At 40.8% G+C, this 15,186-nt stretch overlaps 1 protein-coding gene across 1 annotated transcript in view; it reads left to right on the top strand.

Annotated features, from left to right (window-relative positions):
- LOC122814460 (zinc finger protein 184-like) overlaps nt 1–15,186 on the top strand; it is a 172,408-nt gene that overhangs the window by 49,620 nt on the left and 107,602 nt on the right. The window contains exon 4 of the mRNA XM_044087040.1: nt 14,656–14,782. Within this exon, the coding sequence (XP_043942975.1) occupies nt 14,656–14,782 (127 nt within the window). The remainder of the gene's footprint in view (nt 1–14,655; nt 14,783–15,186) is intronic.

The following is a 15,186-nucleotide window of genomic DNA, read 5'->3' as shown; positions in this document are numbered from 1 at the left end:
GGGCATCCTAGCCAGTCCACAGTCTTCCTGACAGCCTCCACCCAATTCTTCAGCTTTGGTATTCAACCCAAGTGTGATGACTGCAACAGTGAAACACGAAGAACATAGTACAGTTGTGTACACTTACCATAAATGTAGATGTTTGAGTGTATTCAATGTTGCAGTCCTGGTTTCCCACTCTCCATCCCCCTTGTCTCTTTTATTCTCTCTACCTATCTATTCCCCTTCCTCTCTCTTTGCAGGGATTACCTAGGTATTTACTTTCTATTGGTGGTATTCCTCCACCATACTATGACTCCCTATTTGGGGGGGCTCCTGATGGTTAGGGCTGCATGACTTTATACCACTGACGACCTGACATCAATGCAACAGCGATGTCAACCAACACAGAAATACTAAGCCTCTGGTATTTGGGCTGACTAAGGGCTACCCCTGGCAGGATAACCCAAGTGTGATGACTGCAACAGTGAATACACTCGAACATCTACATTTATGGTAAGTGTACACAACTGTACTTTCCTGGTCGGGGACGTGCATAGTTAATGTAAGTCACTTCAACATTTTGATAGTAAACCTATATATTACTTTTTATAGTACTGGTTAGTGTTTACAGTAAAAAGTGAAAGTTTATTGCAAAAGTCTTGCTATGGTACTTAAGAAGTGAAAGTTTATTGCAAAAGTCTTGCTATGGTACTTTGCACCTTACATGTACTTTAGTTATTGATAGGAGGTTTTAACTGGCATCAAGGCCGGCCTTATCTTGAGCTAGTTAGGCAGCGACCTAGGTTGATGTGCTTGTAGGGGTGGTCTTTCCATATTTGTTTTTGTTTGTTTGTTTATTTATTTAATTTTTAGATCAAAGTATTGATGTTCTTCGTGTTTCACTGTTGCAGTCATCACGTTTGGGTTATCCCTGCAGGGTAGCCCTCAGTCGGCCCAAATACCAGAGGCTTAGTATTTCTGCGTCAGTTGCCATCGCTCCAGAACTGACGTCAGGTTGTCAGTAGTATAAAATCAGGCAGCCAACACCATTACATCAGTCTTTTTTGCCGAGGAGCCTGAAGCAGAAGCAGTTCGCACAATTGCCAGTACCTGAGTTTTCATTTTCCGAATTGAAATTGAAGTCTTCTAAAGTTAAGTACACTGTTCGGGATCCTTTTTTCTTGCTCTAACCAATGTCAGAAAAAGTTAGCAGTTGTCTCACCTGTGGAAAGCAAATACCACACTGAGACTTTCATTCTTAGTGCATCACTTGCTTAGGCCCAGAACATGACGTCTCCCGCTATCGCTTTTGTGTTTTGTTCATTCAGTGCCAGAACTATATGTTGTTGGGCTCTTATTGTAGCTAGATATTTTCGCTCTCAGTCCTCAAATTCTGATATGGCTTCTGTAAGCCATCCGGCAGCAGATCTTCTGAAAGAATGTAAGGATAAAGACAGAGACAGACCGCACAGGTCCAAACCTACTGACGGTGCTTCTGTTTAGCAAGTCGTCAGTTCTCTTGTCCTCAATGAGGTGCTTTCACAGCCCCTGATGCCCATTTGTGTGGATTTGCAAGCCACTACCGAGACCCTTTCGGAGTCCGGTATGCCACGAGACTCTTCATCGACTAAGGATCCTGCGGATGTCTCTACCATGGATGGGTCCGAAGCCGCTGAGCAGGTACCGACTTCCAAGGAAGTACTTCACACTACTGATTCTTGACACAAACTGACTTCTTTCACGTCTACCGTTCCTTCAAAAACTACCGAGTTTCTAAGGCCCAGGGTACAAACCACACCCAAGAAACCGACGACCCTATCAGGCACCTGCTTCCTTGCCTCAGTCCCAAATGCTTAAAATGGTGGAAGACATTATAATACTGATCAGAGGAAGCCAAGCTACCCCTTCCAAAAGAAAAAGAGATGTATCCCCAGTAGTTTTATCTGAACAGGAGTCCGATGATTCTGATGCATCTGAATATGAAAACATGCAACCCATCTCTGCTTATGAGGATTCTGATGCAGAGGAATCCATTTCTTCAGCCTCTCTACCCAAGGACTTTTCCTTTGGGGAAACCCTACATACTTTAAGGGAGCATCTCCAGTGGGAATGTCAGGAATACCTTCAGTCTAAAAAAGAGACTCAGGAAATTCTTAGATCTTCCACAGCATAGACCTCTGGCCATTCCTCCTGTCTTGGATGTTGTAGACGATGTTTTCATGGAATCTAGTTTGATTCCTGACACCCTTCCTCCTGCTCCCAGGAAACCTGACAGGTATTATAGAGTCCCTGACTCTCACAAATTTCTTTTCAAAAATCCTACTGCTGACCCTGAGGTTATTTCTCAAGGGCCTAAAGGAATTAAAGCAACTTCTGCTAAGAATCCCAACCCCTCAGGTAGGGATTCCTGAGCACTAGACAGATGGGGTAAAAAGTATACACCTCTGCTACTCTTGCTATTAGAGCACTAAATTGTCAGTTCCATATGCTAAAATTTCAGCAACATACCATGGAACTCCTCAAACAAAAAATATCTTATTTCCCTGCTTGTGCAGAAAATAGAGTTACAATAGTTAGTGCATTCTGCAAGTCATGCAACTAAGCACACCGCACAGTGTGGTTTTGATGCCCTAGAAGCATCTTGCAGGGCAGCAGTCACTGGTTCTGTCCTTAGAAGGCATGCCTGGCTTAAGAAACAGCCCTTGCCAGACCATGTCAAATTGAAATTATTGGATGAACCCTTACACAAAGACAATTATTTGGCACCAAGGCAGAGGAGGTCTTAAAAAGATGGAAGAAATAGCAAAATCTATGCAGACAGTTAAGGACTTCCTGCAGGTACCAGCCACCCAGGTTCAGTAGGCATTGCCCCTCCAAGCACTGGTCCTTTCCTGTTGCCTCCAGGTCAGCTCGGCCCAGACCCAGGGGAACTAGACCCCCCTAGACTGCAGCCACAGGAAATGCAGAGATCTAAGCAATGGAGTTTCTTCTCTTCAAAACCAGGGAGTGCTAGGCCACCCCCCTCATGGTAAGAACTCACAGTGACTCTCCACTTCCACCCCCTCCCTCTGCCCATCTGCACTTGCCCCTAGGAGAAAACTTTTTTTCCATGCAAGCACCTGGGCCATCATTACCAACGACCACTGGGTCCTCAACATAGTGTCCCAGGGATACAAATTTTATTTCCACTTTCTACCATCCCCAAAATGGTTCCCAGATCTTCCCCCAAACCAGTGGGCAAAGACCAAAAAGCAAGTCTTTTCCCTGCTCTCTATGAGGGTAATGGAGCACGTTCCTGCAGAACAGATAGGCCAAGGTTTCTACTCCAGACTCTTCCTGGTACCCAGAAAAGAGGGCAACTGGCACCCCATTCTTGCTCTATCCATTCTAAACACCTTTCAGGTGATGATAAAATTCAAAATGTTCACCCTCCAGCAACTGCCACCTATGCTCTCCAAGGATGCTTAGCTAGCCACCCTAGTCCTAAAAGAGGTCTACCTACACATCCCAATCAGGCAATCATGCAGGAAATATCTATGTTTCAGGGCAGAATCACTGCACTTTCAGTTCTCTGCGCTTCCATTTGGCTTATCCACCACTCCCAGAGTTTTCACAAAATGTCTGGCTCCCGCCATTGCTTTTTGCAGGCAAAGAAATATCCAAATGTACCCATACTTAGATGACTGCCTAATTCAGGCAGATAGTCAGGAAAAACTGCTCAAGCACCTGGCCTTTGTAAAGGACCTACTGACCTCCCTAGGGTATACTGTCAACGGAAAGACATCCAAACTAGTACCCACCCAAAAAGTTATATTCCGGGAGCAGTCTTGGACACAGCATCCCAGCTGGCATTCCTTAAACCAGAAAAGCAAATCTACCTGACAGCCTATTTCTCTCAGCTAGCCACCAGACCCCAGTTATCCACAAGGAAAATCCTGCAAGCTCTGGAGTTCATGGCCTCCTGCATTCTACTCATTCCATATGCCAGACTGCATATGAGGAAACTTCAATGGTACCTAAAAAGCCTTTGGTATCAACACTCAAGACCTTTAAACTCTTATACCAATGATACCTTGTCTAAGGAAAGATTTTCTTTGGTGGGCAGCAGCATGCTACCACAACAAGGGACTTCCCTTCACACAACCCCATGCCACCCAGACCCTACCACAGACACATCAGTCTATGTCTGGGGTGCACACCTGGATGGCAGGTGCATACAGGGCCAATGGAGCCCACATCAAATACATCTGCACATCAGCCAAAAAGAGATGTTAGCTGTCCAGCACGCACTGACAGCTTTCAGACCCGTCCTTTCCTAGGGGGCTCTACTGATCAAAACAGACAACACCACTGTGATGTGGTGCATCAACAAGCAGGGAGGGACTCACTACTATCCTCTGTGCAGGCTCGTCATGACCTTTTGGCACACAGCCTCAGCCATGCAGCTACACGTATTAGCACAATTCCTGCCAGGCTCCTTAAACTCTCTGGCAGACAACTTAAGCAAAAATCTTCTGGACCCACATGAGTGGCAACTAAACCAAAGAACCTTCACCCTTGTAACTCAGAAATGGGGCACCCCAAAGGTTGACCTCTTTTCTTCCTACTCCAACCATCAGCTCAGCAAGTTCTGCACCAGGGATCCTCACTGCAAGGCCTGGAAAGTGGATGCTCTATCCTTCCAGTTGGTCAACCTCTCGGTCTATGCATTTCCTCCACTACCGCTCCTTACAAGGGTACTGCTCAAAATAAGGGAGGAAAAACCAAGAACAATCCTGATTGCCCCAGACAGGCCACACCAGCACTGGTACCCACTGCTGCGCAGCCTGTCACCTCTGCCACCATGGCATCTCCCTCAGATCCCAACACTCCTGACCCAGAGAGAAGGAGAATTCAGGCATCCCCAATTGCAAACCATCAATCTGGCAGCCTGGCTTATTCCCTGACCACTGTACAAGCTGCCAATCTCAGTAAACTGGTTCTAGATGTAATACATGAGGCCAGACACCCTAGCACTAGAAAGGCTTATGCTGACAAATAGAAAAGGTTCTGCACCTGGATCCAGGCTAAGGGAGCTGATACGGCACAGCCCTCCCTACCTCTTATCCTGGATTACCTAGCTGACCTACTACACAGTGGTCTCTCCTTTTCCCTCTATTAAAATTCATGCCTCTGCTATCTCTGCTCATTTCAGCACTGAGCAACCTCTTTTCTCACATCCTCTCATCAAACAGTTCCTAAGAGGGGCTAACAACATGAAGCCACCCAGAAGAGCACCTACCCCAGCTTGGGACCTAAGTTTTGTGTTGGAGAAGCTCACCCTGCCACCCTTTGAACCAGCAGCTTCAGCAGAGTTAAAGTTTATCTCATGGAAGACGGCCTTGCTTCTGCCCATCATTTCAGCAAGAAGAGTATCCGAGCCACAAGCACTAATGGCTGTAGAGCCCTTCATCCTTTTCCATGCCAACAGGGTCCTCCTTAGGACTAACCCATCCTTCATGCCAAAAGTGGTATCCATTGTGGCTCTTAACCAATCCATTCATTTGCCCACCTTTTTCCCTAACCCACAAAACAAGGGGGAAAGGATACTGCACTCTCTAGATGTGCACAGACAGCTCAGATTCTATCTAGACAGGACTAAATCATTTAGGAAGACTGATCGATTGTTAGTCAGCTTTGCTGCAGGAGCAAAGGGCAAAGCCATATCCAAACAAACCATTTCCAAATGGATAGCCCACTGCATCTATTTCTGCAGCAAGCAACATGGAAAACCTCTCCCTGAGGGTGTCAGAACACATTCTACCAGAGCAACCTCCACCTCTGTAGCTTTTCTCAGAGGGGTCCCCACCAGGGATATCCTGGAGGCTGCAACATGGACATCTGTTCAAACCTTCACCAAACATTACCATCTGCCTATCTTATCCAAATCCAGGACAGGCTTTGTCACCACAGTCTTGCAGGCCATTCTAGTCAGCCCCCAGTCTTTTTGATGGCCTCCACCCTTTTCTTCAGCTTTGGGAATCAACCCAAATGTGATGACTGTAACAGTGAAACACCAAGAACATAGTACAATTATGTACACTTACCATAAATGTAGATGTTCGAGTGTATTCATTGTTGCAGTCCTGGTTTCACTCCCTCCATCCCCCTTGTCTCTCTCTGTCTCTGTCTCTCTCTCTCTCTCTCCTTACAAGGATGTTTTGGTATTTACTTTCTACTGGTGGTGTTCTTCCACCATAGCCTAGCTCCATCTTGGGGGCTCCTGACAGGGCAAGAAAAACTGATGTAATGGCATCGGCTGACTGATTTTATACTGCTGACGACCTGACGTCAGTCCTGGAGTGACAGCAACTGAGGCAGAAATACTAAGCCTCTGGTATTCAAGCTGACTGAGGACTACCCTGGCAGGGATAACCCAAATGTGATGACTGCAACAGCGAATAAACTAAAACATCTACATTTATGGTAAGTGTACACAACTGTACTTTTCTTTGCTCTAAAAATAAAGAAAGGAGCCCTGTTAAAATAAAATTCTGCCATGGTATAACATGTGCCTTTCAGAGGAGATGTTCCTCTTTATTTGATTATTCAAATCACATTGCATTAGATTATTCAAGTCGCATTGCATTAGAGTTGAATGTTATGCGGTCAAGGAGCAGTGACCACTCCTTTTTGGCATTTTCTTCTCTGAAATCAAGGCCAATGTCAATGGCCCCTCATCATCATCATCAGCCCCTCTTTCCCATTTGTTTTTTTTCTACATGGGGTTGTCGTATCGTGTTAACTGTTGCCAACTCTCAATGACCCCTGACTGACTAAATTTGCAGATGATTGCAAATTAGGTGCAGTCATAAAATCCCCCAGTTGACTCAAATCTTCTCCAGGAAGGGCTGACACAGTCAAATAACTGGTGTCAGGTATATAAACTAAAACTAAATGCCAAGAAATGCGTAATAGTTTGGTGTTTTCTTTATCCTTTGTAGATAAATATTTTTATTTCAGGAAGTCATCTACCTTGGTAATTATCAGATTGACAACACACCCCTAAGAGTTGACTAGTAGTCCGGGACTTGGGGACACACACATACAATAATGTAGCCTTTGACCATTATGTGTCTGCAGTGGTGAGACGGTCATTTTATGTTGTGCAACTTATAAACAAAGGTATTGCATCTAGATCCAACAAAGTCATTGTTTCACTTTATTCGGCATTATCAGACCTATCATTAAGTACAGTACCCCTTTGGTAGGTACCTAACCAGGCACATCCTTCATTTTGGAACATACACAGATGTTCCTTTCTAAAAGAATACAGGGCAAAAGTAGCATGTCTTGTGGAGACCATCCAAAGACCCTATCCATTTATTTTATCTCCTACAGGCTGTCGAGGGGAGATGTATGCCTGGCATAGAACACATTTTCAGACTCTACCCTGATGGACCTCCTGCATATCCACAAAACAAACAGCATCAGAGTTACCCTTTCTAAAGACTTAAACCTTGCCCTTGATATAAACAGGATGTTCTGGAGAGACAGGTGTGCATCCCAGAGACTACCCCATCTATGGAACAGGCTCCCCATCCATGTGAAGCAGAGTTCCTCCTTAACCCAATTCAAGTGTAATTTGGACAGTTGGTTGGGGAACAGGAAAGTCCTCCCTGGTTTGGCTCTTATGTCTCTAATGGACACAGGCAGCCTGTAAATGGTTCATCTCCTAAGTCCCTGCTTATACTTATTAAGAGTATGAGAAGTTTAGCCAACTAGGATCGCTTGTTTGTGTGTTTCTGTAAAGGATATAACCCAACTGTGGACTAACTACTATTTTGTTATTTTGTAGTACGTATTTTACAGTTCTAGTTTTATTAATGAACTAGATGCATAACATATTTCAAGGAGTGAAATTCACACGCGCCACACTGCAAGGTTTCTGCTTGATTTGTTTCTTTAACATTCCTGCAAATCTTCAGAAATCATTAGATCTTGTGTCGGGATGGGGACAGTGTGATCATTATTTGTTAAGCTTTCCTCACAAACTTTAGAGAGGTGCATGGAGTGTCACTGTAGCTTGTACGGAAGCACTGTACTGTCTACAATAATCTTTTCAACTTATTTCTTCTAATCATTCTTTTTGGGGGGGATGTAAAGAAGCATGCTGTTTATATATGTCTGCCAGCAAGTATATTATGTTATTTTTGTTCTTTTTCACTTCTGTCCCAGTCTGACATAAGAAAAGTACATAAAAGGTGACTGTCTTGTGGTGGTAGAGGTAAAAAGGCATGCAGCAACAGCTTGAAATATTAGAGTATGGGCAAATGTGCCTTGATTTTTATCCCATTAAATACAGAGTGGGTACACAGTAGAAGTGACTAGCTATTTTTTGTGGGGTGGGGGTAGGGAAGCAGGTACTATTCCCAGCTAAGATTTAAGTATTCTCACAATCATTTGTCTTCTCAGTTATTGTGAACTGGATTTGCTCAGCACTGAACATTAAGCCTCAGATACAATTTATTTCTTCCTTAAAATAAAAAGTAGGATTGAATTTATTTTCCTTAAACATGATTTTTGTTCAGGACACCACTGAATCCGGAGGTTTGGAAAAATATACATGAATACATGAAGAAGCAAAGTTGAAGAGTAACCCTGAATTTCTTTCCTTGCACATTATTTTAACTTAGGCCATCACTGGATGAAAATGTTGTTTAAAAATACTCTGAAATGTCTTTGGAGCATCTAGAACCCGAAAGACCCCCAGACCCATTTCTTAATGTGGTTGGCTCCTCCACAGCTATCATAGTGCAGCCTTAGCTATGTAGAACATGTTGAATGAATGACCACATGAGAATACTGAAGAGTAAGTCAAACTGTGAAAAAAGGAAGTAAAAGTAATCTGGATGGTTTGGAGGTTAGAGCCATAGGATGATGTAAGGGGTGGGAGGGTAGTGGGCAGTTTGTGGGGGCACCATGGATCCCCCTTCAACTAGGCTACCAGTTGACCTAAAGGTGGCCATGGTTGGCATTATTTGAGACTTGAGATGACACTGTTCCCATGATTATAACAAGCTTTCTGTTCAACAGTATCCTTTTTCCCTTTTTGTGATTTGTCCTCTGAAGGCACATAATTGTTTTTAAGTTGGAAGTTACACATTGTTACGTGGTAAAGAAGGATAAATGAGCATAACCACACTACTAAACCAAAATTGCAATTTTAATGAGTGCTATCTTCCATAATAATGGATACTTCAGTTAAAACCAGCCATTCTTGCAACCAGTTTTTAAAAGAAAAAATCATCCATATTAAAATAATAGTATAATTCAAGTAGAGGGGGACCAGGCTTGAGCATATTAATATTACTAGCATTTTAAAGCTGAGACTTTTCTAAATTGTACATAGTTCATTGTAATGCATTATTTATATTATACAGTTGATTTTTTATGCTCCATTGAGACACTTTTTACATGGAAGCATGTATTTATTTTAAGAGTAGGTGGAAGCATAGCGCTATTGTTTTAGGATGGATGGAAAATGTTAATATTTTCATGTTTTATATTAATTAATAGGTTCATGTTTTATTTTAATTTATATGTTCATGTTTTATATTAATGTATATGTTCATGTTTTACATCAATTTATTGTACTGTGTTTTGATTGTCTATACTCACATTTTTTTTTTGTGTGTGTGCGTGTGCGCGCGTGTGTTTGTGTGTGTGTGTGTGTGTGTGTGTGTGTGTGTGTGTGTGTGTGTACGCACGCATGTACGTGTGTTTTAAGAAACAGTTGTAAGACAGTTTTTTTATCTCGTTAAGTCTATATTTCTGTGAGTAAAAACACTTGTTAAAGTTTTAATTTTGGTTTTGCAGCTGTGTTAATTTGTATTTAAGTTCTACCACTTATCTCTCTCAGCTTTTTATGGTAAAGAAGATATTATAGTGCTAGTTAATTACAGATTTATTTATTTTACATTTATATAAAAACTGAATAAATAGCTTCTTCTGATTAGAATTCAATTACAGTAGTAGTCTCTCTCTCCCCCTACCTGTTTTTTTTTTTAATTTTAGAAAATATGCCCTATTTACTCTTCCACTATACTTACAGTGAGGAGGAGATAAACGCAGACTGTTAACCAGAAAGTCCGATCTTATTATATTGCCCAAGTTGTATTTACTGAAAGTGGATTCATTAGAGAAGCCACTGGTGCTGGAAAAGATGTAAAGTGAAAAAGAAGGGAAAGTAGAGGCTAAAGTGGATGAACAGCGGCACCGAACTAATGAGTATGACTTTACCGAACCTAAAGAATCCGTTATTGACTGTCAGACCTGATGTGCTTAAGTCCTTGAGGTCACAGAGTCAGACTGTACAAAACAACAACAGCATACAGAGTCAGACTGTACTAAACAACAACAGCAACAACTTTGTCCAAAGCTTTACGTTTGCTTTGTCTTGCCATATTTGTAACTGTAGTACTTGACGCTCTACAGTCTCATTCATTTTGAACGTTTATACAAGTCTTCATTGTTCTGTTGTATTAATTATTAAAGTGGATGTTTATTTGCATGTTCTATATAACATTTTAATTCGTATTTCATATTGATAGCTCTCCATCCTTGAACAACAGCAGTTACTCTTCTTATCGTCAGAATTTAAGAGGCGTAGATCCGTAGACAAATTGATGAGAGTTTATTTAGTCAGATGTTATAACTTCTGCATAACTTAGACACTTTTTTTTCTGTTATTTATTATGCCGGTGCATTAAATTATCTACACACTTCAATATGTGCACCATGTATTTATGAATACATATTTTGATCCTATATAAATCTTAATTTGACAACCTAGTGCATTAAAGGGATACAGATTTTTCATTAAATGAAACCTATTTTTCCATTTATTTATTTTGTTAATCCAGGGCGCACATATAGCTGATTTCAGAAAATGCATACGGCTTCAGAGGACCTTGGGGAAGTGTGAACAAAAGATAAATTAAGTACAGTGTGGCATCTGGGATTCATAAAAACAAGTCAGTTTTAGCCATTTTAGTTAAAAAGTCATTTAATGTAATGTTATTCATCTGGGTACTGATGATAGTAGTAAATTTTATTTTATTTATTTAACATTTGTTTACTGGGAAAGTCTGACTTGGAATGAAACCAGTTTTCAGTGGAGGCCTAGGGAGAAACACTCCAGATGCATGTCTTTTAACGTGGGAGGAAACCGGAGCACCAGGAGGAAACCCACACAGACACAGGGAGGACGTGCAGACTCTGCATAGAAGGTACCCCAGCCGAGAATTGAACTGGAGAACCTCTTGCTGTGAGGTGACAACGCTACTGCTGCACCACTGCGCCGTCCAAATTTTAATCATATTTGTGTACACTCAACATTAAGTAAACAACTTACTGATTCTAAACTTTTTCCCTGTGTTTAGGTCAAATTTATTGTTTCTTTGAGAATATAACCAAAACATTTAGTAATCGTTTATTTGTTATTGTGGGTTTTAGAGTGCTTTAATTAACCCTAATTTAGATAGACTTATAGGGCCAAGTTTTGTAATGATATATAAACTAAAACTATTAATAAAGTTCATGAAAAACTACACACTTTCTGATTGTTTTAAATTTCATTATCCCATTATTCAACAATTCACCTTCTTGCCCTTAAATATGGTCAAAAATAGATTTCCATTTCTCAAAAGGAAAAAAAAAATCTTTAAAGATATTATGTTTGAATCACTGTTTATAGATTGTTCTGAACTATGGGCTGTGCCTGCAAATGGTCTGTAGTGATCAGTGTACTACCTCGGCAAACAAACTAAAATAAGAATATATTAATTTAACTTTATTAAAAGTGTACAGAAACTAGGTTTGGCTAGAACTGGTCCTTGAACCTGGCACTGCTAAATTTTAATAAGACTTGAAAAGCATTAGCTGTTTACTTACTAATCTCTCTTTAATGCATCTCTATTCCTTCCAGTCCAAGTTAGATGTTTAGTGGGCTGTATTAAAGGCTGGGCCTAGTGAGCGCCTTCTTGGTCATGTATCCTTCTTTTAAAAACGAAGAGCAGAGAAAGAAAACCTTGTAGGTAAGTGCAAACATTAAAAGGAAGAGTAAGGAAAAACGAACCTGTACGTAAAATAAAAACATTTGAAATAGAACTGATAATGAAGCTTCATGACCACATCAAAACTTAAATTACAGGCCTACTCAAATGCAAAGTTCTACTCCCGTCTCTTTTAGTCTGAATCCAAACTGTTAACTGTCTACTTAGAATGGATGCAATCAGCCTCTGAAGTACTCGTTGATATTATTCATGTAAAAATGCACAAAAATATTACTGTTGTTTTTATGAATGATTCTGTTTGAAAGTCCTTACAGATATGTTGAAGAATATAAATTATACGACCTTTCTAAAGCATAGTTATTATATTTTTAAACAAGGTTCACATTACCTTGGTACAATCAAGTGTCTGTTGTCTTCTTATAAGATCCGCCACCTTAGTGTAGGAAGTTTAATTAGATATTAGATCTCTTAAGTATAATGTCACCAGACCAGAAGTTTCTGCAAGTGATTTTTAGAGAATGTTTGTACACAATGTTAGTACAAAAAAAAATCTCTTTTTAGCTATATACAACCATTTGTGATTTTTGATCTGCTTACCAACTGAAACAATCTTTCTGCCTAAACTAACTTCTGACCTTTTAAAAGCAAACACTTGTAGATATATCCAGCCATCCATCTAGGCTTATAACTGACTTCTATAATGACCCACATGAACAACTGGCATCATTCACAGAGTTGACTAGGCAAGTAGGGAACAGAAGTAGATTGCCAGGCCATGCTTTCTCATCACACACGCCCACACAGACATATATACTTCATACCACACACATGCACTTCACCACATGCACACCTATTCATTAATTCAGCAACTGCATGTCTTTTGGATTGCAGGTGGTAACTGGACTACCTGGTGAAAACCCACATGAAGTATATGCAGACTCTGCCCATAAGCCTCATGGAATACGTGCAGTCTCTGCCCATAAGGCTCATAGAATATGTGCACACTCTGTCCATAAGGCTCATGGAATACATGCAGACTCTGCCCATAAATGTCACGAAATACTTGCAGACTCTGCTTATAAACCTTACTGAATACATGCAGAGTCTGCCCAGAAGGTGCACGGAATACATGCAGACTCTGCCCAGAAGGTACACAGAGTATGTGCAGGCTCTGCCCATAAGGTAAACTACTGGATAATTGAACAGGAAAATCTGATGCTGTTAGGTGACAGTGCTACTCGATGCATCAGTCTGACCCATTTATAGACTAATAGGCCTTATTAATGCACACATTAAATTATATGTCACAGGTTTTAGCAAATCATTTGAAAAAATATTTTACCTGTGGTTATTACCTGCTGTCATTCTGGATTTACAAAACTGCACTAGGCATGAGATCAAACGGCAACCATGGATTCCATTTTACTTTTCAAGAAAACTCATGCTAACCATGGATGGGTTATCACTTCTCAAGAAAATTTACAAACTCTACATGTACAGATTAGTTATTCATAGGGTTGACTTTTTTTTTTTCTTTAAGTCTTTCGTATAAAGTATTATATACCAATCCTTCCATACAGATTTTGATAAACGGTTATACATCTCGTTTTGCTGACATTAAGAACAATGCTCGGCATTCTCCTTTCCCCATAACTGTTCAGTATTATATAGAAGCAGTATTTTGTGCTTTTTCCACAAATCAAACAACTCTTTTGCAAATGTCTGAATTTCTTAATTACTTTCACAGCCTTTACAGGTACTATTTATTTTCAGAATCCATCTTTGGTATTGCATGCAATCAGTCTTTTGCAGTGGCATCCACTTATGAGTTACGCTGTTGTTTTTCCTATTTGCGATTTTTTTTTTTTAAGTTTTATTGTATTAATTTTTTTAACTGAACTGTATAACAACCCTTCATGTACTAAAATTGTGACATATGATTCAGCAACACCAGTTGTTGTTGTCGTTTGGCTTATCCCGGTTAGGGGTCGCTCATGATTGGGAGTGGAGTTTTAGAATGCTGAGTTGCCAGCCTGATGCCCAACCTTCACCGAAGGCACACACGCACCTACCTGCATGTCTTTGAAGTTCAGTCGACCATGGGGAGGACATGCAGACTCCACACAGAAGGCACTCCAGCCGAGAATCGAACCGAAGAACCACTTGCTGTGAGGCGACAATTCTAACTGCTGCACCACCATGGCCTTTATTCGGCAACCCCAATACCATTCAGCAACACCAGTACAGTTGTAAAAAAAAAAGTTATGTTGGAGGTGACATTTTGTGATGGACATTAACTTCGCAGTCGGGCATTGTACTTTCCTCAGTGTGCAGCTATATCGGAATTAGACTCACGTGATCTGTAGGGGTTAATATGAGGGCTTTACCCCCCCCCTACAGCAAGATAACTTTTTTACATTTTCCCTTTTCTGTTTTGCCAGTTTTTTTGTCATTGCTTTCTGCTGTTGGAGAAATGGATGGCAGGAGGTTGTTTTTTGGCAGTAGTCACATATTCGCAATGCTACTAATAGATGCTGATTGTTTCTGTTAAACAAAAGCACACATAATGTTACTTACATTAAAATGAAGGATAAAACACATTGTATGTCCTTTTCAGGTACCAGTACCCCTTGAGGATGTTGCAGTCGCTTTTTCAGAAGAGGAGTGGAAGATGTTAAGGATACAAGGGAAGGAGCTTTGCAAGGAAGTGATGGTGCAAAACTTTGAAAACCTTGTTTCAGTTGGTGAGTGTAGTCCTATTTTAAGACATGAAGTTGTTTCCCCTGTTATGGATGTCATGTTAAAATGTTGTGTCAAAGATGTTTTAATTTTTCACCAACAAATAAACAAGCAGCCAAATAGAGGACTGTTTCCAGCTATGAGTCAGGCAATAAGGACAAGGGCAAATGAAATGCATGTGGGCAACTTATAGTATCCAGTCTGACATGTGCTTTAGGAAGTAGAAAGACGATGGGGTAGGGAGGTGTAACAGGGAGAAAATGCATACACCACACTGACTAGAAATCTGAATTAAAGTCTGGATCCTGGCACATTGAGGTTGAAAACTGGAGAATGCTATGTGAACATGTACTTCGTGCAAAACAAAAGTCTGACCCGGTTCTTGTTTTCTTTTTGCTGTAAATCAGAA

The sequence above is a fragment of the Protopterus annectens genome, chromosome 10.part0, assembly GCF_019279795.1.
Source record: "Protopterus annectens isolate FY-2018-M chromosome 10.part0, PAN1.0, whole genome shotgun sequence".
In the NCBI taxonomy this organism is placed as follows: domain Eukaryota; kingdom Metazoa; phylum Chordata; order Ceratodontiformes; family Protopteridae; genus Protopterus; species Protopterus annectens.
Note: the sequence above shows the minus strand (reverse complement) of the source record. Positions and strands in the feature narration are given on the sequence as shown.